The sequence below is a fragment of the Symphodus melops genome, assembly GCF_947650265.1.
Source record: "Symphodus melops genome assembly, chromosome: 1".
Classification (NCBI taxonomy): Eukaryota; Metazoa; Chordata; class Actinopteri; order Labriformes; family Labridae; genus Symphodus; species Symphodus melops.
This window is the reverse complement of record NC_136691.1, coordinates 44,891,648-44,916,976: the sequence shown is the minus strand read 5'-3', so window position 1 is coordinate 44,916,976 and position 25,329 is coordinate 44,891,648. Positions and strand designations below refer to the sequence as shown.

At 38.2% G+C, this 25,329-nt stretch overlaps 4 protein-coding genes and 1 long non-coding RNA gene across 44 annotated transcripts in view; 3 read left to right on the top strand and 2 right to left on the bottom strand.

Moving 5' to 3' along the window:
• The window catches only part of susd2 (sushi domain containing 2), a 33,812-nt gene extending 20,368 nt beyond the window's left edge, over nt 1-13,444 (bottom strand). For 4 of the 8 annotated variants that reach the window (XR_013778616.1, XR_013778617.1, XM_079337478.1 and 1 more), the window contains exons 1-12: nt 12,434-12,770; nt 12,064-12,265; nt 11,121-11,269; nt 9,578-9,935; nt 9,029-9,230; nt 8,330-8,415; nt 7,975-8,243; nt 7,014-7,157; nt 6,235-6,387; nt 5,072-5,323; nt 3,449-3,727; nt 2,995-3,171 (exon numbers count right to left, since the gene is read on the bottom strand). Coding sequence is in view for 6 of the 8 variants with exons in the window: in XM_079337478.1 (XP_079193604.1) it covers nt 2,995-3,171; nt 3,449-3,727; nt 5,072-5,323; nt 6,235-6,387; nt 7,014-7,157; nt 7,975-8,243; nt 8,330-8,415; nt 9,029-9,230; nt 9,578-9,935; nt 11,121-11,269; nt 12,064-12,265; nt 12,434-12,503 (2,341 nt within the window). In the remaining 2 variants the exon portion in view is untranslated. Of the gene's footprint in view, nt 1-2,994; nt 3,172-3,448; nt 3,728-5,071; nt 5,324-6,234; nt 6,388-7,013; nt 7,158-7,974; nt 8,244-8,329; nt 8,416-9,028; nt 9,231-9,577; nt 9,936-11,120; nt 11,270-12,063; nt 12,266-12,433; nt 12,771-13,394 lie in introns of those variants that run through there. The other 4 variants (XM_079337479.1, XM_079337475.1, XM_079337476.1 and 1 more) reach the window with 4 other exon arrangements.
• LOC306819908 (retinol dehydrogenase 14) lies at nt 12,896-15,275 on the top strand. The gene is made up of 4 exons (XM_079337531.1): nt 12,896-13,264; nt 13,457-13,699; nt 14,087-14,389; nt 14,762-15,275. Exons 1-4 carry the CDS (start codon nt 13,144-13,146, stop codon nt 15,019-15,021), a joined length of 927 nt encoding a protein of 308 aa, XP_079193657.1. The 5' UTR covers nt 12,896-13,143; the 3' UTR covers nt 15,022-15,275.
• Nucleotides 15,276-16,513: 1,238 nt separating this feature from the next.
• LOC306818191 (zinc-binding protein A33-like) lies at nt 16,514-18,035 on the top strand (the record flags this gene model as incomplete). The annotated part of the gene is given in 3 exon segments (XM_079335589.1): nt 16,514-16,519; nt 16,590-17,143; nt 17,145-18,035. Coding segments are annotated over 3 exon segments (693 nt in total). The 3' UTR covers nt 17,278-18,035.
• A 20-nt stretch (nt 18,036-18,055) lies between these two features.
• Nucleotides 18,056-21,271, top strand: LOC306819860. Its single transcript, XR_013778614.1, has 2 exons — nt 18,056-20,682; nt 20,757-21,271. It is a non-coding gene; the product is annotated as an uncharacterized lncRNA (long non-coding RNA).
• The window catches only part of camk2b1 (calcium/calmodulin-dependent protein kinase (CaM kinase) II beta 1), a 66,551-nt gene continuing 62,100 nt past the window's right edge, over nt 20,879-25,329 (bottom strand). For 22 of the 33 annotated variants that reach the window (XM_079337201.1, XM_079337180.1, XM_079337194.1 and 19 more), the window contains 4 exons: nt 23,408-23,483; nt 23,208-23,302; nt 22,290-22,523; nt 20,879-21,853 (listed from right to left, as the gene is read on the bottom strand). In XM_079337201.1, coding sequence (XP_079193327.1) covers nt 22,291-22,523; nt 23,208-23,302; nt 23,408-23,483 — 404 coding nt within the window. In that variant the 3' untranslated portion in view covers nt 20,879-21,853; nt 22,290. Of the gene's footprint in view, nt 21,854-22,289; nt 22,524-23,207; nt 23,303-23,407; nt 23,484-24,168; nt 24,346-24,918; nt 25,063-25,329 lie in introns of all 33 variants that reach the window. The other 11 variants (XM_079337204.1, XM_079337177.1, XM_079337188.1 and 8 more) reach the window with 1 other exon arrangement.

Below are 25,329 nucleotides of genomic sequence, written 5' to 3'. Positions count from 1 at the left end.
AAGCTTTGTGCTAGAGTGCACACAACTGCATTAGTTCTGCATGATTGTGTTCATCTTTACATGCATGTTCACAGTGCTTTCAATCAGTGCCTGCTGTCGACCTAACAGACAGGTTAAGTAATATTTAACTGGATAAATACAACAAATAATATCTAGATCTGATCAGTCAAGAAGAGGCATTGTTTTCAAAATACCGACGTGGTGGGTAAAGTCCGAGCTAAAACACACAAGTGTCCTATTAGTATTAGTCATATTATTCTCCTTTGCAATGATGAACTAACTGTTTATAATTTCGTTAGCAAACTCACCAAAGATGTGTCATAATAAATACTGTGGATATGATAGTAGTGGCATTAAACTGTGCTCTGTCATTTTTCTTCTGGCTAACTACTCACTATGTTTGTGAAAAGCCCTGTGTTCATATCACTGTAATGTATGCGTCAGTGAGCTTTATCTCTAGCTGCATACTGAATCAGAATAAAGTTCATACAGAGTTTCACATTAAAGGGTTTTGACTTGGTACTTTGCATAACAAGAAATGCAGTGAACATTACAAAATGAACAAAGTAAGAGAGAAAAATACTACTAAAGGTACTAAAGGAAAAAAGACAAAACCCCAGATTGTTTGATGTTAGAGCTTCAAAGTTTTGCAGAGAAATGTGAAAATATTCTAAAGATTCAGCTAAAATTTGAAGTACTCAGAGGTGTGAGTGAGTGTTGCTCATTGTTTCACATGGAAAATGTTTGTTAATACAATGTCTGTGGGGAGGAGTATGAGTATACTGAGTTATTTTATATGAAACACAGCTTAACCGGAAACATTTCTTAAAGTTCTGCACTAGATAACCAAGTGTGTGTCTAAAGAAGGAGCAGGATCTATTGTGTTGAGCTGGGGACGAGCAGGCTGTTACCAAATCAGATATATGAAGTCTATTCAACTTGATCACTATCTCGAGGAAGTCTCTGTTTGCAGCTCTAACAAGGAAAGGAAGAAGGTCCAGGGTGAAAGAATGACCGTGGCTGCAGATCACAAGTTAGGAGGCTTCTTTTCTCTCCCCTGATCTAACAAGGGCTCAATGAAGCCCACACCCACATATGACCTATCGAGTAAAAGCCGACATCTGTTATGTTCTTTTCCAATAATTTGTAATTCAAAGTATAGCAATAAACAACTCTTTGTGGTATCATATTATTTTGTCTGATCCAAATGTTTATCCAGTGAGCAGGAAATGTAAAAGTTGTTCTTTATGTCAAATAAACGTCATGGTTGAATTTTTTGCTATGAAATAATAGTTTTGGATTCATGAATTGAACTGCACTTTGTTTTTTATTTCAACAATGATATTGTTTCTGTTTGGTTTCTAGATGATTTCTGTTTTGATAAAATTACTTTGACAAAAAATGACCTGCTCTAAAAGTGATGATTGATGACCTGCTATAAAAGTGAAAGATTTTGTCTTGATGAAAAACTACAAATAATGTAAGAAAACAAAGACATAAAAAACAGAACAAAAACAAAAAAAACCAACAACAAATAAACTACTAAAAAACTATAAAATCTGCTTTTGTTAAATCTTGCTGTAGCTGCAGTATGGATGAACAATAACTGCTGTAAAGGCTTCGTAAAAAAGGTTTTCAACAATCAGATTTTAAAAAAATTTTTGGTTGTCAATTAACGCTCTACAAAGCCTATTCAGTGGAAAACACTGCCACCCGATGGTGACAGCTGGTGAGTGCCACAATAATCGGAAAGTTCACAGTTGGTATGATGAATGACACCATAAGAAGGAACCAGGTGCTTCTAATTTATGAACAGAAAGCTTAGCCCATGCAGGATCAGGAGTTCATTGCTTTGTAGCTAATGGTCTGAATGAGGAGCTGAGCTCAAAGTCGATAGAATCTGTACTTTCAAAGAGACTGGAGGAGATAAGCAGTGTTCCCATAGTCTCTCTCAGTTTTCATCGGACAGTGCTGCCAATCATAGTTAATCTAAAACAGAACTAAAAGTTAGTAACGGTTTTATTGATTTTGCTAGCTTTAGCAAACTTCACCAGGGAATAAAACCAAAATACTACAAAAAACCATGTTGCATAATGATTCATATGATACAGATGAAAACATGAATAGATACCTGATCTTCATGGATGACTTTTTTTGTGTTGTTTTTTTTTATCTTTGTACAATACACATACAAACATACATACATACAGTATGAATTCAAAGTGCAGACAGCAGATAGCCAATCACAATGATACGTTTTCTCTATTTTTACGTACAGTAGTTATTTGCTGAAGCTGTTGCAAGAAGGGGTCTTTTAAAATCCATTTATTTTCTTTTAAAAGTAAGTACATATGGTTTGTGCATACTAATAAATGTGGAATTCACATTCCCTGCATTCCTGTTATCTGTCAAAATAATTTTTTTTTAAAAATCAGTTTGTGGACCAACTACCGGTATAAAAATCTTTTGATATTATATTGGAGCTTTTCTCTCACAATCGTGATTTCATATATTCTTTTTTGAACCCCTCTTGTAAAGCCTCAAGCTGGGCATTTTGGCCTTTTGGTTTTTTGTCACCAGACGTGACCTTATTTGGATGACAGGGTGAACATGGAACCATGGAGGAATTTATCACAGTTAGCTAAGCCTTAAAAGCATATTGTACCTTGCTGTATTATTGATTTCAAACTAAATCAGACAATAATTAAACTTTTTTTTTTAGCAGTTTAGAGAAGACAAAACTATAGCTTGACACTATAAATCAAACATAATATGTAAGCTAAAGTGAAAACAAAAAAAAAACAAATGATAGTAAGACTTTTCCCCTTTTAATTTTATAGTTCTTGTTTTTAAAACTACAGGAATTGCCCCCTGGGGGCTATTAGACATAAGGCAGGTTTAAGGCACTTGTCCATTGACCTCACTACTGAAACAGAAGGCTGCACTTTTTATATAGGCCATGTCCTCAACATGGTGGTTTATATCAGAACTGACCTGTTACACAGTAAGGTTGCTCTCCAGTCCAGGTCCCATCATGCAGACAGGTGCGCTCTGATGAACCATACAGCGTATGGCCTTCTCTGCAGGTGAAACTCAGAGTGTTTCCCTCGAGGTAATGGGTCCCATTTTTCTTCCCATTCCTGGGTGTGGGAAGCCAGCCACAAGACAACACTAATGCAAAAAAAAGACATATATAACAATATGCTCAGGAGCATGAGTTGCTTTAAAAACAAATTATTTCCTCTTCATTAGGCTTTTTTCCCTTACAGTGTGTCCACAATGTGGTATTTTCAAGCATGCAATTATTGATGCAAAGCCATTCTAAGCTTGTTTGCACTCAAAAGAAATTATAAAGTTACTCTTTAGCACTGCTAGAAACACAACAGATACATTAATCACCATGTTTTGTTCATGAGTATTAGTGACAACAAAGAATGGGTAGGGATACCTGGCTCCAGGGCTTCCACTAGGACTTGGTAATTCTGGAAGGCCCTGAGTGTGGCGTTTCCCATTGTGAGGCTCCGAGTAGTCAGGGTATCATATTTACAGAACTCTGCTCCTTCTCCAGAGCACATCATCAACATGTCTGCCACCAGCGGGTCATCAGGTCTCTCAGGAAGAGAAAAGGCAGGAACAAAAGCAGGATCATGGCTGGGTGGGAAGTAGTAGATATCCAAAAGATACTTTGTGTCGTAAGTGAAAAGAGAGGAATTCTTTGAAATGTTCCCTGTGAATAAAAAAAACAACAACAAAACAGTTCAGGTGTGAAACCAACAGGAAGTAGAGATACGAAAAATACATGTTTAGGGAACGTTTTCTAAAACAATGTAAAGGGAAGTCAGTTAGTAAAGTTAACACAAGAGAATAACACAAGAATAACACAAGAGGACATCTCTGATTCCCGTGTAAACACGTGCAGTTTTTAAAAGGTTCAGCTGAATAAACTGCAAGACAAGCTTACATATGTTGACGTTAAAATATGCATAAGAAAAGACAAAAAGAAACTGACTAAATACAAATACAAGGTGCCATTACAACAAGAGATGACTTGTTTTTAAACCATTTTATTTTTTGATGGATTTTAGGTTTATGTAAAAACGCTTTAATTGTAAATAATTGAACATAATAAATTAGTCTCCTCGACACTCTACAGAGGACATTGAAAAATGCAGTCAGCTTGTTATGAGGACTAATTAGTCAGACAATTCTAAGACTTAGTGTTCTGAGCCAAGACGATGACGCCAATTTCTGCACACAGTTAATACTGTCAGCTGCAGATTTAAAATGAATGTCTATATTTTCACCGCAACAGTATTGAGGGGTACTTACAGTAGTGTACCTCAGTGTATGTAAAAATGTCATTCGTACTCTTTTTTATCTAATCTATCACACAGTAATGGGATGCATTGCTACGGGGCTACAGAAGATTTTTGATTTGATTTACATACATACATACATACATATATTCGTGGACATTTGAGACAATAACGATACGTTAAGTTTCTCTTACTGCTTTCTCAAACTATACTCTCCAACAAAGACAGAAAAAAAGGAGTCTCTGAGTCAAGTTATTAGAAAGAAAATTAACTCAAACGGATCAGGGCAGGACACACACAGGGTGCTGACATGTCAATCTATCATTTAACAACTAGCTTAAAGTTCTTGTTTGCTGCACGTACATCAGGGCTGATGACTAAAGTTCAAGCCAATGAAAAAAAGGCTATCCAGTGGTTTTTGAAGGATACTGTATGAAGTTCCACTATTTTTAGAAATAACCTTTAGGTATACTGTCTGACACTTGGTTGTACTTGCACAGTTTGGTCACAGCCGCTGACACCTCTCTGTTATCCATCACAGCTGTTCTAACTGTGAACACATTATGGTTTTCTTCTTTTGCACTCTCAGGACATGTGTTACAATTTAAGACAAATGTGGCCCAAAAAGAGATATAAATTTATGAAGATGTAATTCTATAAACTCTTTATAGTGGCTGTGTACACAGATCAAAAAGAGAAGTTCAAAGATCTTGCTGCTTTAGAGTTGGGTTAAATTATTGATCTTTTAGACTCACAGCCAGCTCCAAACATAAAGATTTCCTCTGCTGTGACATGTGCCGGAGAGAGGAAGTCTCCTGCCTGAGTCAACAGGTCATCTGATTGGTCAGAGTTCATCAGACCGAGGAGACCCTGCGTTTGGTTGCTAAACTCTGTTGGAAGCAGGACAGTCGCTGCCATGGTTCCTTCATGCACACGGACCTCCACACCAGCACCAGACAGGAAGCTTACTGTCACATTCTGTGGGCAGGGGGCGAACACAAACACTCCTGGAAAAGAGAGATAGAGTTGGCTTTTTTAATACCTTAACAGCATATAGACTGTAAGCAAAAAGGCACTAATAAACTGCAAAATTTACAACAGCATGTGTGAAGTTGTCAATGTGTGTGTATGAATGGAATTTAAGATCCTTTTTTTCCGATACTTCTGTTTCAATGTACTTTATTCTTCATTGTATTCTAATGTTTATGAATGAAATCTGCACCACTTAAAAGCTTTTAAACCCAAGTCAGAAGTACCCTTTGTCTACATCTGACAAAGGAAGAGGTTGCTGCTAAATCCGTGCACTTAAAGGAGGACAAGTCAAGAGGAACCGTCTTTCTCTCCCTGTGTGTTTGCAACATGCTGGCTTCAAGGGGATCTAGGGGATCAAGGGGACGTTTATCAAAAAATGAATCAATCAAGAATAAATTAAAAAGATCAAATGCTAATTAAGGCCAACAAATGTATTTTTTGTTTGCTAATATACCTAGGTTGTCCAGCCAGGTTAAGTCTGTTAATAGGAAAAAAGAAACTAAAAGGTGCTGGGCAAAGACTGCATCAAACATGGACATGGTCAACTGTTGGTTTCTGAAGAGGCATTTTCAAACTCAACAATGGCAATTGACGTGTTGGAACTGTTAACTTCATGGGCATTTTACTATGGGACCTATTGGGGATTACTTGAGTCAGCCTCATGTGGACACTTAAGGAACTGCAGGTTTTTGAACTTCTGCGTCCTCATTTTTTGCAACTCAGTCTATCTTTTGTCCTCCCAATATATACAGAAGCAAAACTTAAACGAGAGTGTCAAGTAACCGACTTCAGATGACAAAGTTTCATGGCAAGAACTTCTTCAAATAAGAAAAAAAGCTTCATATTGCTATAAAAGTTAACCGGAGAAGTGTGTGACTTTTTTCACCTTGCAGGTCCACCAATCTCTGCTCGGTGAACGGAAGGACTTTCTGGTTCCTAAGCACCTGAAGGTGAACCCCTGCAAGACGCACCTCAATGAGATCTGAGGCTTTCTCCTTCATAGCCACTGATGATAGCCTTGTGGCTTTTGCCAAGGTACCTGGTTAGTGGACATAAATATCACAAAGTTAGACCTTAGTGGCTGTTTGACTATGTACTTAGTACCCTTAAGTCAATGGTTTGATCATGGCTTATGTCTCTGCAGTATCAAATGAATCCAGATGTTTGACTCCACTGATCTAATGAGAACAATATTAATGTCATCTGGCACTCTACAGTCACTTGAAACATGGTTGTTGTGTAATGGTTTGGAGGTATTTCTAAACAATGATACAAACATCTGTTCTTCTTGAATTATCTGACCCCAGTAGAGTGACAACAAGAGAGCACTCAGGAAATACGCTTTCTTATAACAGAGCCAAGATCAGGAGTGTTTAATGTGATAAGGCTTTAACAAGAGTGCAAAGAGTGCAAGCAAAGAAAGACTAAGAATATTCAACAGGAGAACAACGTTTAGATGTCTGAACAAACTCTCGAGGTAGATAATCAGTTTTGTGCCTGATAAAAAGGATTAATCAAACAGTCAAATATTTATCTCCGAGGAAGTTCTGGAACATGTTTAATCCAGAGAAAGCTTCGGGCTGAAACAAAATAGAGAGATACAGCAGACTCATGGAGTTCAAAGAAAGGACACGGACAGGACTTTCACATCAAATGTGGACTCACCATTCTTGAGTTTCACCTGTTCTGTTCTGGCTTGAACACTCAGCTCTCTGTCCGGCGATGACACAAGGTTATACTCTCCTTTGCCATTGAAAGTGTAGCTGAGGCCATCGAACGTTATGAAATGTGGATCCCCGAGGACGACACCTGCAGGACGTCGAGAAACACAGCGAGGATAGCTTGAATCTAATTCTCATTTTAAGGTGTGCTGTTGATATCTCATTCTTCAAAACACTGTTTTCTTTTTTATAATCTCAGTTTGTGAGCTGCAGCTGTGTTTAAAGTCTCTGGGGAGCAGGCCGTGAGTTGTATGATCTAATATATTTCCACATCTTAACACTCAGTCGCAGGCTGTAATATATTTACTTCTCCTTCGAGCTGATCTGGTATTACCTGCTCTTGGAGTTTACATTTGCAAACTACAGTAAGTGTGTGAAGCCACACAGAGCCTTATATCAAGATTAACACACACATACTGTAAACCCGAACTCTGTTTCTTACTGTGTGGGAGGTGCTTTTACAGACTTTCCCCAAGATTCTGTTCCTATTTATGATAGTGTATATAAAATTACATCACATTGTCAAGAAAAAGGAAGACATACCATATCATATTATATTACTATAATCAACACAAACAGCTTTATATACAAGGCTGTCCTGCCCATGTAAACCTAATGTGAACACAGCACTGATAACCTGCTGGGACTCCTGCTTCTCACAGTCATGACTCAGAGAGACATTTCAAGAGGATTTACAGGATTTCTGTGTAAAATGTCGCACATTCTTTCTTTAATAGTGAATGTGCTGTGATACTTAGCATGACTATGAGTTTTAATTTCAGTTTTGCATCTTTGACATCTCCCCCCGACGACCCCAAACAGTAAAGCGGTAAAGATAATGGATGGATCTTTGATATCTGTACAGCAGGTTGTGGTAGTCTGCTTCATCTTGCGAATAGTCTCACCAGCTCTTGGGGGCTTGTAGTTGTGACATCCGCTAGAAGGTCGATGGTTGAAGTAAATCTGGCAGTTGTCTGACCACAGGCAGCAGTAGTAGAAAGTTACAACATCATAAAGCCAGTGGGAGTATCCAGGCACCCGTGGTGGCTCCCCGTACGGAGGGGAGCCCCAGTCGTGAGCTCTGTCCGGGGTGCTGCCACCGATTGAGTCTCCTGTCAGAACTAGAGCTCCTGTGCTGTCGTAGCAGCATTGCTGCCCTGAGCCATATGTTGGACTGGAATTATGCAAATAAAATCATATTAAGCAGGGATAATACAATGTGTTTTTTTAAATAGCCAGTGATTGGTCCTCTCGTCCTACCTGGCCTGAATTGCTCTGACACAGTGGACACTCCCTGGGTGGTAAGTGCAGACACTACCCCGCTCAATGTCACAGCTATAGTCAGTCTGAAATAACACAGTGCATACATAAATGATGATTTAATACAATTTCGTATTATTTACACATAATATTAAGAAACAATACTGATTGAGTTGCCTTAAATTCAGTTGACTTTAACACAAGCGATTAAAACGCTGTTCAGAGACTCTGATTTAGGCATGATGAGCATACCAGCTGGATAGAATTCTTGCATTTCTGAATTGAATAAAAACCATCTTTACATTTATTTTACGTTTCCTCTCGAAAAGTAATAATTGATCAAATATAATGTGTAACATTATGCCTGCAATCCCCTTCATTCTAACCACACCACATGTTTTCCCCACAGTCGTAACAATATCATTTAAAGTACTAAAGTAAACAGTGACAAGTAAAAACTGAATAACCTTGACTTTACCAAATAGGTGATACTCTCTTTAAACAGTCAAGCATCAATCAGAATCTTTGTACAATAATGTTTTTAATTGAGCTGGCGAAAAAAAATCACGTTTTCATACAATATATAGAATTTAAAATATTTTGTGTGATCAAAACTGATTGCAATGATGCTACATTATTACAGCTGCAGTTTCATTGTGTTTATGGTTACATCATCAAACAATGATAAAGTGCACTCACGTGAAACGTGCCCGTGTCTGCTCGGGCCTGAGCCAGGGTGCATGGACAGTCGATGAGTTCATCTAGGAAGTTGGGCAGCTTCTTCTCCATCGTGTCCCACTGCAGACACTTGTTTCTGGCCCATGCTGCAGAGTCATCTCTGAAAGTCTGTTCCAAGTGCCAGGCTAACACATGACCTCCACTCCAGAGACACTGCACATCCCTGCATGTAAACAACTCTCAGATTTATTAAGGTTCTTTACTAGATCTAGTTTTTTCAAAAGAAGTTAGAATCAATGTTATAGTTATAGTTGAAAAACAAAATATCTTTATCTATTTCAACAATTAATGAGTCAGTTTAATCAATAAAATATCAGAAAAGATAAAGACATGGTCCTTCATTCTCCAGGGTAAAGAGTGACAGTCTTACTGTAATTGAATGTGCAATATGTTGATAGCAAAGCATTGGCTACATATAAGCAAAAAATCTTCTTTAGAGTAATTCTTGGTTTGCATGCTTTTTTTAAACACTGGAAAATTGCTTACAATGCTTGTTTGTAATATGCATACCTTGCTCCTTCTAACTTTGAACTGACAGTGATTCGAATATTCCCCAGCTCCCAGTCGGAGGATTCCTGTGAGGGCTCAGGGACGAAGCTGAAGGCCCCAGTGTTTGGCTGATTCCTGCCCACAGAGTACAGATAGCTCAGTTCGGCCTGCAGAGATGGTGATCTGCCTGTTCTTGCCTCTGTGCTCCAGCTGGACTCCCTGTAACCCCACAGCTCAATGTTGACCTTCTCTGCTGCAATCAGAGAGCGGTTCCACATCATCTCAAGCCGTTCTGTGTTGTTTCGGAGGCCGTAGTTCTGCCACTGTGACGCATTCACCAGGATGACTTCAAAGGCAGGGTCAGCTTTACTGGGGTGCACTAATACATTGAAGACAATTATAAACAGTTCATGTTTTGATTTAGAAAGAGATTTCATAATCCAAAGCATAGACTGTGTATTAAAAGTGGATGTAGCCACACTGACTTCAACATTAGTCTTTGCACAACGTTTTTGCCTAAAATTTTGCATTGTGGCCATCACCATCTAAAGGGGGGGGGGAACACTGCCTCCCCTTATACATCCCTCTGTATACATTGACAGGTTGCTGTGGTGACAAATGTCTACAACAAGTAGTGGAGTAGTAGGGTATTTTGACTTGAAGAGGTTGCTCCCTTTTGACGAGCAGAAAGATTGCAGGCTTAAAGCAATTCTATGGCAGGTTCAGTTTTAGAATGGGGAGTTAAGTCCGCTTTAGACATACAACTCAGATCTAAAAGAATTATGTGTCAGGTAATGAACCAACCAAAGACGAAAGAAAAACAAAACCCGCAAAAAAAAGACATTTTGATAAATTACAACTTCTAATGAAAAAGCTGCAGAGATAGTTGTATGTTGGTCAGCAGATGTCTTGTCTGTGTCTCAGGTCTGTTGAACTCTCTGAAACCACTTCATAGTTTTTTATTTAGTAAGAACATATTTTAAAGCTCTTAAAGGAGTTTGTTAGGTAATATTTGTTTATAAGGAAAACATAAACTTTACCAGAAAATCTAAAGTTAAACTAAGCATTTTGTGATGAGTTAAAAACAGACGTAAAAACATACAAATACATCATAAAATATTACACTAATGACAAGAAAAACATACATAATTAGAGGTTCTCAACTGCTCTAGTTTCTGCTTTAGTTTGGGATCAGATTTACTGAATGCAGTCTGGACTTCAAATGTCACAAAATATTTGACACAACAAAGAGAAGGAAATAAAAAACAACATATTTTAGGAGTGCTTTAGAGACATTTTACCCTTTTTGTTTCCAGTCACATGTTAGCGACCATCTGAAAATGGCTCCGCAATCCACTTTTGGGTCCCGACCCACTTTGAGAACCACTGCTCTATATAACCTACAAATATGCTGCCGCCAGGTAGCTATGAAGTGAGGGTTTCTCAGGGAGATGTAGAAATAAAAAGATGGACAGAAACACTAAACTACAACAACAATGAAAACCTAACAAGCTTTTTCCAAATATGATATGGAAAATCAGCGTTTTTATATTTAGTCACATACCTGACAAGTACTCTCCTGATCTGTCAAAATTTAGTCCATCTGTTGAGACATTAAATGGAACCAAACCCGTCTCATACAATAAAGGGGTGATACAGTGAGCACGGCCTTCAGCGTCAATAAAGCCCTCTTGGTCAATTTTGCCTTTAAACCTGCAAGAGAAACAGACAAACATAATTTTCTTAGTTTGCCAACACCAGTTCTTTGTTCCAATTTCCCTTGTTCAGACTCTGATAATCTGCCTGACAGCATATTAAAAAAATATATAATTTAAGAACAATCTAAAAGAAAAAGTTAATCTCTGGAATTTACTGCTTTAGACATGAGTCAATGATTGTAATTTAACGTGATAAGAAGTTAAATAAAATCACTGTTAATAAATCTAACACTGAAATTATGTTCATGCTTCATTATGAGAGAATACAATATTTACAATATTGACAGGGAGCATTTTCTACATTTTCTATTTTTCTTCATCAGAAAACTGTAACAATATTCTGCTTGAGAAGTTCTCTATCCAATAAGTTGAGTCAAACATAATGATGCAATATTCACTTTTTCAGTTTTCACTGTTTCAGAGAATATAGCCCCTACTGAAATATTTTGTTCTGTATTTTTTTGTCCGAGTTACAAAATTTACTTTATCCATGTGAATGTTGTTCTCATCCACATTGCAATGTCTCTACTGAAGATAAAAAAAATGTGAACAAAAAATTATAAACATTATTGGATAATACAATACATCCAGAACCAGAACTAGTGCCAAACATATGACAGTATTTATTTTCTTAATAACACCCATTAACTTCATACTGTTTGAACCCTACAAGTAATGTAAGCTTTAAATCATGTTGAGAGAGTGTGTGTGTGTGTGTGTGTGTGTGTGTGTAACAGTGTAGAAACTGTCCTTTGGGACAGTACGTGCACACATAAACAAGACAAAAACCTGCAGTGAAGTTGCCCACCAGGATGAAGGACCAAATTGAGGATCATGAGAGCTCTTCCACCCAGCATGGAGCTGGAGTAAGGTGTTACCTGCAAACAGGACTGATTGTAGTCTGCGCAGCAGGTTAGCAAGGTCACGCAGGTTGTGTGGCAGGAGCACTCCTCCATAATGTCTCCACACTTCCCCCTGCATGACTGCCCTACTGCAAAAACAAGCACTTTAACTACTAGTAAAAAAAAAAAAAAAACAGCTCAATGCTTCAAAAAACAACATTTTCAGCACAAAAAAACTTAAAACTCTGCATCATAGCTTGCTGTGCCAAATCAACTGTTCAACTTAACGCATAAAACAAATTTTAAGGATGACTTACCAGCTGTTTCAGAAGCAACATAAAGAAAAAAAACACAGAGACAAAAAGTGCCTCGAAAGTTGTCTCTCATGTTTATAGGAGAAAAAAAAGACTGCTTTTCCAGTGTGTTTTGACCATAGAGTGTTTGAATGTGACACTAAATAACTAAACAGTGAAGTGACTGGGTGTACGTACCAAAGGTCTTTCAGAGACAGTTTGGATGGTAATTATGAAGTTATGAATTAACAGATGTTTAACTACCGCAGGCATGTTTTCACACTGCAGGTGTAACTTTGAAACACGTTTAATGTCTATACTGATATCCAAAAAAAAACAAAAAAAACACAGCGTCTCTTTTTATGAGGTCTGTTTAGCCTGGATGTGAGCGATGAAAAGTACCGGTAGTCTATTTATTCGGAATTAATATTCTCTCGCGAGACAATGCGGTAATACAGTTAGACGCATGCGCATATCTACGTCCCCGCATTTAGCTGGTTAGAATGAATGGAAGAAGGGTTGTTGAATGAAATTAAATATCTGTCATCGTTTGTTTATTTCTCCGTCTTGAACGACGTTGCTTTTAATACGACAGAAACAAGAATGGAGTGAAAGTCGAGAGGAACGACGTTTTACTTCGCTTACCATAACAACCCAACAAAGCTAGCGAAGGTTAGCTCCAGGCTGTCAAAAGCAGCAACATCATCATTTATGTGAGAAGATATACAAGGAAAATGTATTTTCTTTACACAATTATTGCTTCTTTAGTTTCTTTTTTTATTCTAAAATGGTTGAAAAAGAGGAGGTACTGCACCGACCTAAAAAGACTGGATGGCAAAACGGTTCTTATAACAGGTAATATTAATTTAAGAAATGTTTATTGCAATTCACATGATTTGGTAATTGTTATTGGACTTCACTTAGTATGTGAAGCTCACTGTGGCTTTAATCAGAACGTATTAACCCAAAAAGTTTTCTAATGTACCTTATATTTAACTTTAACATGAGACTGTGATCACCTTAAATACCAGATTTATTCCTTTGCAGGTGGGAATTCTGGCGTTGGCAAGGAGACAGCTGTTGCCTTGGCGATGAGAGGTGCCCGTGTCATAATCGCTTGCAGAGACGTGGAAAAGGCAGAAAAGGCTGTAAGGGAGATAAAGTTCAAGAGTCACAGCCTTAACGTCCTGAACATGGAGCTGGATCTGGCCAACCTGCAGTCGGTGAGGGAATTCTGCAAGAGCTTCCTCCAGAGAGAGAAGAGGCTGGACATCCTGATCAATAATGCAGGTGAGGAAGTCAAATCCACACATTTCTCTTAATACATGTAATAAACGTGATTGTAGAAAAAAAAGCGAGGACATTTTTCATTCAAACTTTTGCATATAACCTATGATTGATTGGCCAAATGTTATCCAGCTGACATTGCATTATAGATTTGAAGATTTTGTTTTAGTCTTTATTAATATGTAATTATCTTGTCTTGTATGATCTAAAGTAACAAATCATTAAGTGACATGATATTATATCACCAGTTTGTTTGGAGTAAGTCCAACATGCTGTACATTCCACCCTGCTATGCTATAAAGACTGACCGTGCTGTACACAGCACATCTGCATTTGTATGATTCAATGACTTGATAGTTTTGAACTTTTTTGTCCTCTCTATTCCTTAAGGCATGCCCAGTGTTCTTGACTGGACAGACGACGGCTTCAGCATGTGTTTTGGTGTCAACCACTTGGGCCATTTCCTCCTAACCAATCTGCTTCTGCCTCGCCTGAAGGAATGTGCCCCCAGCCGGGTGGTTACCCTCACATGCTCCAGCTACAAATACCAAAAACTCGACTTTCAGGACCTCAACTATAACCTGCTGCCCTTCTTCACCTTCTGCCGCAGCAAGCTGGCCAATATCTACTTCAGTCAGGAGCTGGCTCGTATCACTGAGGGGAAAGGAGTGACATCATATGCTGTGCACCCTGGTAGGACTTAAAAAACAAGTTTTTATATGAAAAATCATGAAGTTAAATGATCAGATAGTGGTGGGACAGTGTGTTTATTTTGGTTGAAGTCTTATTAGTAAATGTTGTTTGTTATCATAAGCTTTGGAGTATTTATATATCTGCAGTTCAAAATCCTGAAGTTTAAAGTAAAATCAAATTGTGAAAGGATAATTCAGATGTTTTGAAGCAGGATTGTACAGGGTATTTATCATTGAGTGTGCCATGTGAAGTAAATGGCAATGGTAAATAAAATTTGGCACAGCTCACCACAGAAATGAAGCTTTGCCAGTAAATGCCTGACACACTTACAGTATTTGTCCTAATATTTCCTTCTCACACATGTTGTCATAGGTTTTGTTCAAAGTGGTTGGACATGCCACTTCTCCATCCTGTTCCGGATGCTGATGCAGGTGATCATGTGGATGTTTTTTGTGCCCTGTGAGATCGGAGCCCAGACTGTCATCTACTGTGCTGTATCTGATGAAGCAGCCAAAAACAGTGGTGGTTACTTCAGCGACTGCAGACCTGCGACTCTGCGTCCTTTTGCAAGAGACTCAGGTGTTGCAAAAAAATTGTGGGAGGCAAGTGAGAGACTTGTCAAACTGGCCTGATTTTAAATGCTTGGCAAACTGGCAGGTTTTTGTTTTTTTCTAGATTTTTATTATTATTTTTTTTACATATTTATGTTTTTCGATGACATTTCTGTTAAAGTGCAATGAAAAAGTAAAAATTTCTTGTACTCTTGTGCCTGTGTGTTTTTTGTTCAACAAAAGGTCTTGTTACGGCAATGTAGATTTTACATTGTTATTCACTGTGTTGGCAGAATGTATGGTTATTTAATTAAATTAATGTAATGTGTACCACATGAGTTGACCCAGTGATTATTTTCTAAAATATGTTTCACAATATGTTTCATAAGTGTGTGAAAGGTGTTCTCTTTTTTTTTTTTTTTACTAGAAGCAATTTAAAGACAAATGTCTTAGTATGTGCAAAATATGTAGTGGCTATGCTCTAACAATGGAGAGATAAGCCTGTCAGAGGCTGCTCACTGAAAAATATCACTCCATCCATCTGGTGGTAAACATGTCAGCCATTGGTTATTAAAGAAAGGTACAATGTTTTTTGCTGAAACTTAATTGGAGTTATATTATAGTTCCTGAGTCTCTTTGGAGATCTATAGATATTGCGTCTCTGAGCTGCAAACACAGCTTCTGTTCAAACTGCATCAACGAGATTTTAGTAACAAACTTAAGAACCAAAGGTGACCCATTCGTAAGGTTGCCTGGCTTATATTCACTGAAGATTGTATTGTACTCTTAACAGATTTGTTTCCGATCCAAATGAATTTACAGTAAATTGTAAAATAATGATAATAAATCATATTAGAGAAAAGACAATTGATGGTATTTTGAGCTTTCACCAGAGGGCAGACTGCTAGCATGTCTTCCAGTAAGAAGTCATCTTTTACCCCATCCAACCATCTGTCCATCCATTTTCTTCGGATAATCCCCAACCTCGTCGTTGTTGCATTAATTAACAAGTGTCAATTATTGTTTACTATTTTACAAGGAATAATCTTGTATAATATTATGCTTGTTTATTCATTAAATACTTACCTTTCATATTTATATCCATATAGCCATACATGTGTTTATAGTAGGCCTAGATCTACTCAATGTAAATATTTTGTTAGCAGTAACTTACTATGCGTGTAGTTGTGTAGGCTATAGGCTACACTGTAAAAAGAGATATACATTAACTACTCAATAAATTTGAGGCAGCAGATCGCACACATTAATTACATCTAACCTTGTTAAAAGTTGAGTTAATATAACTCAAATCAGTTGCTAAAGAATAACCTGTTTAAATTGAGTAGATTAAAATAAAGCACACAAAAAAATAAACCAAATTTAAACAAAAATATTAAGTAGATGTCACGGTAAAGAGCTGGCAGCAGAGACGCCACAAATATTTCATGCATTTGTCTTGATCTGGATAAAAGATGTCAACCAGTCAAGGGATGATAGTGGCAATAATGATGATACCCCTCTGGTTTTTTTGGGGGGCGACCTTCGTTGAACCCGCCTGCCTCCTACACCCACGATGGAGGTCCGGCCGCTACTGTAAAGAACTTTTATGTTACTTCAACTTATCACAGTTTACAATAGATACACTATAGGTCAGGATTTCGGTGTCACAAAGTATCTGTGCTGTTGAAGAAGAGCTGCAGAAGCACAGTGCGTCTTTCCTCAGCAGTTATAAAACCACTCAGACCAGAGCCAGAGTCCAGTGCTCAGTGTCAGATCCACAGCTGGTCTCAGGAGCGCTGATCGATGTCGCCAAACACCTGGGAAACCTGTCCTTCAGAGTCTGGGAGAAGATGAAGGACAGGGTCCACTTCAGTCCTGTCATTCTGGACCCAAACACTGCAAACGGCCGGCTTTGTCTGTCTGATGATCTGACCAGTGTGAGACGTGGAGACACAAAGCAGCAGCTTCCTGACAATCCTGAGAGAAACATCAAGTATCCCACTGTTCTGGGCTCTGAGAGCTTCAGCTCAGGGAAACACAGCTGGGAGGTGAAGGTGGGTGATCATCCTGACTGGAATGTTGGTTTGGCTAAAGAGTCTGTGGACAGGAAGGGAGTGAGCTCTACAACATCAGAAAATGGAATCTGGTGTTTATTGCATCGCAGTGGAAAATACACAAATGGTCTTGGTAAGACAGTCAGTGATTAAAAGTTTTCAGAGGATCAGCGTCTATCTTGACTATGACAAGGGGGAGGTGTCCTTCTACGACCCTGAAGATGGGACATCTTCTGTATACACACAGAAAAGCTTTCACAGAGAGACATTTCCCATTTATTGAAATTGGAGAAGCTTGTAATGCTTAAACAGCTGAAGTCAAAATCTGTGATGATCAGGGAGGGCAAGGAGGCCTGAGTGATCTATTTACATAAGGATAATGGAAGGAGTTTAAGTCTCAGTTGAAAAGAATTCCAATTATTTCTTGAAAGTTGAAAATCATTTAATTTGGATTTTGTGAAAACATAAAACGAAATAGGAACAACATAAAATGTTGTCTCTAAGTGGGACATATTTTAAAAAATAGAATTTACACAATGTAATCAGCAAATATAGGCAATATCATTTCTGTGAAGCAATTTCGGACAAAATGTGCCTTGATCATACAGAAAAATCTGGGAAGGTTTTGAATCCTTGAAATGATTAATTTTTAAAATTGTTTGCATGTATCTGATTTTTATTTCACATATCCTTAGATCATAATTAGAAAACAATCTAATCTAATCTGACATTTGTTTTTGATAATTCAAAATAAGTCTTTCAATTTCAATCTCTTCAAATTATTTAGTAAATAACTGAAGTTATTTATTAAAAGAATTTATTTTGCAAAGATGTTTTTTCTTGATTATCAACCGTTTTCAAAATGTACCGAACAGTGAACGTTAATGTAACATTTTAGCTGTTATTCGTACGTGTATCTCATGAAAGGCAGATTTCAGATTTCATGAAAGGCAGATTTTTTGATTTCAGTATTTAATTTTATGGCAAACAAATTAAAACTTCTGTCATAGTTGTGCTTCTTTAAGTGTATACAGCTGTACATAAATGAGCTGTGTGTGTCAAGCTGTGGTCACTCTAACCTTGACCTCGAACATGCTCTCTTCGTGAGTTAAAAGCAGCATTTATTTCATTATTTTGATCATTCATGGAGGTGGAGCTGAGTTTAAGTCATTGAGATTTGAAAGGACCCGGTAAACTGTGGATCAATGTTTTTGCTTTCAACCTTTTTTAGAATATTCTATTACAAACCGGAATGAGTTCTTTTGTCTTTTGACTTCAATCAATAAAACTCAAAGCTGTTCTGCCGTTACCACAGAAAGTGAAATGCACTTTTCTATTTAAACGATCCTTTTATTGATAACACCTTAACACATTTTCTTGAAGTTATAGAAACACGTGTAGCACGTAAGAGAACAGAGCAATAAGCTGAAGAATCAGAGAACTAGAGGATTCACATCATTATACAGAAGATAACTGACAGGAAGAGACCTGCGGAAATTAGAAAGAAGCTGCTGCAGAAAAACGGTTGAATAAAGTTGCAAACGCAGGAACAGGAGAGAGAGTGACAGACACCCTTCAAAGAGAAGCCAGCTCAGTGTTGTCAGTAGAGCTTAGTCACTGCCTGCAGAGGTTCAGAGTGAACAAAGCAGCTACAGATCATCTCAGTAACACAAGTTCATCAGACCAAATAGTCGAAAGGAGCGCTGAACAGAATCATTGTTCTTATGTAGAGCTGCACAATTCATCTACATAATCTTAACCGTGACCTCTGCTTTGATCAGTCACACAGAATCCACATGCATCAGATTTGTTGGTACATTTATTTTAAAGACATTTCTATCTCAAATTGAATGAGAACAGTCATGAAACGATAATCAAGTCAAACTGTAGTCAGGATGCTCATTTTTCTCATAATTGTGCAGCTGTTAAAATATAACAATGTCACAGTTTAGTTATTCTTTATATTTCAAGTGTTGACTCTGACTACATTTTAATTTAGATTTAAGACTTAGGACATCTTTTTTTGTGAAGCCACATTCATCTATCTATCTGTGTGTTGGTGCGCCCCCTGCTGGAGCTCAGGTGCTGTTCCTCAAAGTGATATGCAGGCGCAACAAAGAACCTGGTAGTAAAGCATTACAAAATAACCATCATTATCACTGTCAATGTTGCAATCCTCATAGTGCCACTGTCAATGACATCTTCATCCTTATCACTATAATCATCTTTATTATATAATCTTGAGACAAAAATAGTTATATGCACTTTAAAAGCTGAGACAATAGAGAAGTCGAGTAAAACGGCATTCAGTAGAAAATGAAACCAAATAAAAAGAAAACCACCAAAAACAAGTGTCCTGTTGACGGTCATGCAAAGAAAAAATGCCAGCTATGTTGCTAGTTAGTTGTTGTTGTTGTTGTTGAGTAATACTGTGTACTCCCTTGTTTTAAATATGTGAATCTTATATTGACTTTCAAGGCTAGTTAACACTAAGAACAGAAGAACAACACTTTTATACTGTACATGCTGCTATGTCTTCTTATTTGCAGAGGTGTGGGGGGTCTTAGCAGGTTAGCACAATTCCGCATTAACGGCTTTTTGTAACCTCTGACCGATTTCAGTATAAAACGGGGTCAACTAGACATCGACACTGGTACTTGATGAGACAAGGGTACAAAACGACTCAGTGGTTCAACTTGAAAAATCTGTTCCAAAAACACTTCCATTGCCTTAGAAAAAAGGCTTTTAGAGGGACAGTTCACACAAAATACAATCCCTAATATGTACCTTCAACTCTGGCACTCAAACAAACCAAAGTGAAAAATAAAATAAAACAAATAATATCAGAAAAAAAACAATCCTAAAGGAAAATAGCTGAAAACAGAAAATCACACCATGTTGGTCTTTGCAGAAAAACACATGCAGGATGCAAATTTGACATACTATTCCTTTAAAAAACATGATATACATGAAGCAGTGTTGCTTTTGAAGAACAGAGACTATTTGCACAAGTGCAAGAGCTGTACAATATAACAACAACAAAGCGCAATAAAAACATCAACTAAAATAAATAAATAAATAAATATTCAAAATAAATAAAAACCTGAGGACTTTTCACCAAACCGACTGCCTGGTCTCTTAATTTTGTTGGTCTAACCAATAGGGGAGAGACAAATGTGAAGGCAGCCAACGGTGCAAGAGCAAAAAACAGACTGTGGACTACAAGTCAACCCCCCCACAAAAAAACAGTTTTCAGTGCTGCGGCGTATTGCCAACCCCTGGCACCAGCACTCTTAATCATAAAAAGCTGATAATACATCTAAAAAAAGTGGAGACAGTCAATCAAATCATAACTAAAATAAAATCCTTCGCTGAGGGCAGGGGACTGATATGTCCTCTGAAACAGAGCCTTTCTCTTATATTACTCACGCAGCACACACCTCCAAAAAAAAAGTAAAGTTCAATGGATGTCCTGTACATGCTTGCACACTAATATTGCACCCTGTAGCAAAGGACTGCCAGAAAAGCACACAACAGAACATAGAAGCCTGATACACCCACCCTTGACACTTTCATTCTGATAAGGGCCTTACTGCTCGTGAAGAAAGGTGGATATGTGTGGTCAAAGGAACACACAGGTTCCTGCAGATGGCTCTTCTAAATACAGTAGGAAGTTGAAAGATAATTTGTTTATCCATGGTTGTAATTCTACTGAGATGAGAAAAAAAGATGTTTGTTTGTCCCATAAATAGTTTTACTGAGCAGGAAATGATTTGTCAAAGTTTGAGAACTTTACCTCACTACTTACTTGTTTGAATTCATTATCAAATAACAATATTCATACTAAAGAAGAGCTGTAAGCAAGTTGTATTTGATTTGTGAAATTATGCTAATATTTTATTGTCCAAATAGACAGTATATATATATATATGTATATAAAATCTTATTGGTTGTGGATTTTGTTTTGATGTAGGAAGCCACAGCGTTAAGTTACATCCCCCCAGGGTTCGCATCCCAATGATGAAGTTAAAAAAAAAATAAAAAAATCTTCCAACAATCCAAGAAAATGTGCACACTGCTCGTCTGGCTGCCATAACCACAATTCACACAAACACACAAAAAGATATCCAAAAAAACAAGCAAGCAAACAAACAAAATAATGTCCCATGTTTTTGGGAGCAATATTTTAGCAAACAAAGCCAATTACAAAACAGCCAATATCGTTTCCTACTTAAAAGCAACAATAATAAACAGCTACTGTTAATATGGGAAAAAAAGACATGCTTCCTTAAAAAGATAAAGAAAAAAAAAGTTCAACTTTATAAACCACTGGCATCAAGAAATTTGAATGATACAAATTACATACATTTGCAAATGTGTCATAATAATAATCGTAATAACAATGATAATAATATAGTAATGATAGTAGTAGATTTCACTTAAAACTTTACAGACTGTATTTCCAGTGCAGTGTTTTTGTCACACAAGTGTGAATTCACAGGAGGACAAGAGGGTTGGCTTTACAAAAAATTGGGAGACAGACCACAGGAAGGAGCAATCACACTGAGTGCTGAAAACAGCCCCGTCTCCACCAATCACCCAAGCAGATGAAGCAGGAGGGGTGAAGGTCTTCTTGCTGTTGGACGTTCTGTTGTTGTTGTTGTTTTGATGGTTGTCAGAAGATGTTGTAGGACAGGTGACAGACGGGGGGGGGGGGGGGGGGGGGGGGGTAGTTGAAGGTTGTTGTTGAAGGGTAAGCAGCCCTGTCCCCAAACTAACAACAGACTTGTTCTATCATCCCTTCCTCCTCTTCTTCTCCCTCCAGCAGAGCATTCTTTGCAGAAAAACTGTCATTCTACCTTTAAAAGGAAAAACAAAAAAACAGGAGTCCCACGAGTAAACGTCTGACAACAAAAGTATAAATAAATCAGGGCACCTAAACCTTTAAATTAAAGGACTAGTTCTACAGTTTAGGAAACACTAGCAGACTTAGATTAGACGATTGGGATCTCTCTCTGGTTTATACTTTATTTTTTTCCATAAATAAATACAGATAGATGGATAGACCTTTGGACAAGACATTCTGTTTAGATAATTAATGCTAAGCTATGCTAACAGTCTATTGGATCCAGCTTCACAGGTATAAAGAGTGACATCCTCTCATGTGAGTTTGCAAAACAATTAAAAATTGTAAATTCTTAATAGGCTGCACAGTTGATGAAATATATTATCATAATGTAAAGACAGCCAAGTGAAATGTCAAAACTCCCAGTAATCCCACTGCTGTAGTTGTACCTCACTGTAATGGTGCGGCTGGTGCGCCTGAGCAGTGGAAATGGATGTTCTGCCACTTGCTGTCTCTGCGATGCCAAACGCGAGTTTCCTCTGACTGGCTGGACCGCGGCCGACCCTGGCCGTCGACATACTGAGTCAGGCGGATGTAAGCGATGCAAGCGGCTTCCTCGCCAATGAGATGGACGTGGGGATTTAAGATGGTGGTGTGTATGGGCTTGCTGTTCTTTGCCAAAACTGAAAGGGCAACAAGAACAGCGATAGGAGAAAGAATGAGAGAGACAACACAGCAACAATAAGTGCACAGTAACAACTACTCTGCTACATTTACCCATCCAGTTAATTTTAGTTGAGCTGTGAAAGAAAATACAGCCATGTACTGAATAAACAAAAGGAAACGGCTGTTTCTCAATATCAAGAACGCAAACAATAGACGAGAACGCATAATGAAAAACAGCCAATGATCTGAAAGCCTTGTTACTCAGTGTTACAAACTGGCATCCTTTAGTATAATAAGAAAAACGCTGGCTTTTCAATGGAAGTTGAGCTGCAGAAGGAAAGTGATGGGAAAATGTAACACTAAAGCTGTCAGCCATCATTTACAAGTCTACCTTTTTCAGGATTTGTTTTTGGTTTAAATTCTCTGACAATATTTGTTTTATCACATATAACTTGTAAAACATTCCTAAACGTGATCTCTTTCAGACTATTGAAACGTAGCAAAGGCATTACAGTAATGGAGGGAGATGCACAGAACAACACATTTCTCTTTCTAAGCTCCATTTTGAGAATCATATTAATAAAGTGTGTTTGTGTAGTTTGAAACTCAAATGGCAGATATAATGATCGGAAGCAAGTGAAAATGATAAGATTTAAAAGAAGAAAAACAACAACAAATAGTGCAAAATCTTTCAATCTTACGGTTCTCAAAGTAGAATCTGTGGAAGTCCATCCCCTCTACCAGGTTACCAAGCGCCTCAGGCTCGAACGAAGTCAGTCCAGGGTCACAGATCTTACTGCACAGGAAAGGACAGGAAATGTTAGTGAAGCCAGACATTCATGTTATGCTTTTGTTTTCATCAGAGAGTTCACAAAGACCACAAAAAAACATTCAGACTTACGCATAAGCCTCAAAGTCTCCATTGTTGATTGCCTCAATCAGCTGCTCAGTGATCTTGATGATTTCTTGTTTACGTGCTGCAGAGAAACATAATCAGGAGGTAATTAAAAATGACTGCAACAATTGGACGCAGGAGAAAACATTTTTTTTTAATCATTTACATTATTTGACGCAGCAACACATTTGTTGGTGCATGGGCAGTTAGAACAACAATGCACTTTCAGACTTACTGAAAATACTGTTAGTATTGAAAAAAAAAATCTGAAACTGATCTGTTTCAACATCTGTTGGAGATTAAATTGTGAGTAAGACAAAGTTGTGTTATGATTTGTTGGATTTGATTCTGCAACATTGAAAATAGCACGTTAAGTCACTCGTGAATTAGTCTTCATGTCAAACAAGTGAACATTGTTACACATACAGCTTCTGAAACACTGTCAAACAAGCTGTATTAATGAACACACACAAGACATCTTCTTATAACCTACACAAGCAACAACTGCTTGAGAAACCGAGTGATACATAAATCCACCTGCTGTTAGCTGTGGTTTCCATAGCAGACTGAAGAACAGTTGAAAAAGAGTCAGAGGCAAAAAGGACACAACCACATAGTGAAATAGGCTGACAGAGGAACAGTTCAGTTCATCATACTCTACTCGCTGCACGTCTTTAACCAAAGCAAAACATAAAAACTGTTAATTACACTCAGCCAGGTGACCTGCTGCCGTGCGGGGGTCAGGGTGGGTGATGCTCTGTACTCACTCTGTGAGGGAGACAGGGGTGGGCTGGAGGGGGAGTGAGGGGGAGGAGGGGAGGTGGTGTGTGTGGGTGGCTGGGTGGGTCTGGCGAAAGGTACCGGTGCTGGTGCAGCGTCGACCTCGGGTGCAGGGGCTGCTGGCGCCCTGCGAACGCTGCTTACCAGGTCTGTGAGCCGAGACACTGAGTGGATGTTCCAGGCAATGGATAGAGGGATGACAAAGGAGTGGGTTTGTAGTTGGAAGAATGCAAAAGGCCAGATTAGAAACAGTAAGGAAGGGAAATACAATGGAATGATGAAGTTAAAGAAGACATTCACACAACAGCCATCTTCCTCTAACGCTCAGGTTGGGGAGCTCAAAAACTGTTTTAATGTTGCAGCCCTGTAGCTTCAACTTTCACTGCTGATAAAATAAGAATATGGTTTCCTTGTTTACTTAAGCTTTACTTTAAGTCTCTTTATAAAGTTCCTTTATAAGCTTGACACTGTGGGGTTTGACACGTGTTACTCTTATATGGGTACTGTAAATAGTGGCAAAAAATTGTAAAAACATTTTTTTTTATGCTAGTTTACCAACATCCAACTTTCCTTGACTTAAGAAGTGTGCTACCATAAACAATCCAGATAGGACAGGGACACTTGGGAAGCAAAGACTTGTTCATTTATTTTGATAGATGAACATTTAGCTATTGTTTAGTCTCATGGTAGCTTTTTCTTGATTTGGGTTCTCCTTCCTGTTCTTGTTTTCTACTCACTCTGCATTGGGACAACGGGGGTGTGAGGAGGGGAGGGGGCGGAGAGGACAGCAGGAGGTGGGGTGCTGGATCTCCCCTCACAGTCAGATGTGGGCCCTGAGCCCCTACGCACTGAGCCCAGCAAGTCAGCAAACTTTGTGGCCGCTGAGTACGGGAGGCAGGAAGGGAGGAACATGGGAGACAGTGCACTTTGATGAAAGATTGACAAAAGAACTGTGGCCATTCAGATGAACAAACTTTGTCCTGGAGAGGTCCTAAAAATGATTGTTAAGCGGACTGCACTTACATTGTGCTTTAACAGTCTTCCATCCTCTCAAAGTTCTTTTACACCTGATGTGGAATAGTTCCATTCATACTCACATTCACACACAGGCTGTTATGAGAAGAGCTAATTTACCTATAAGTATTGAT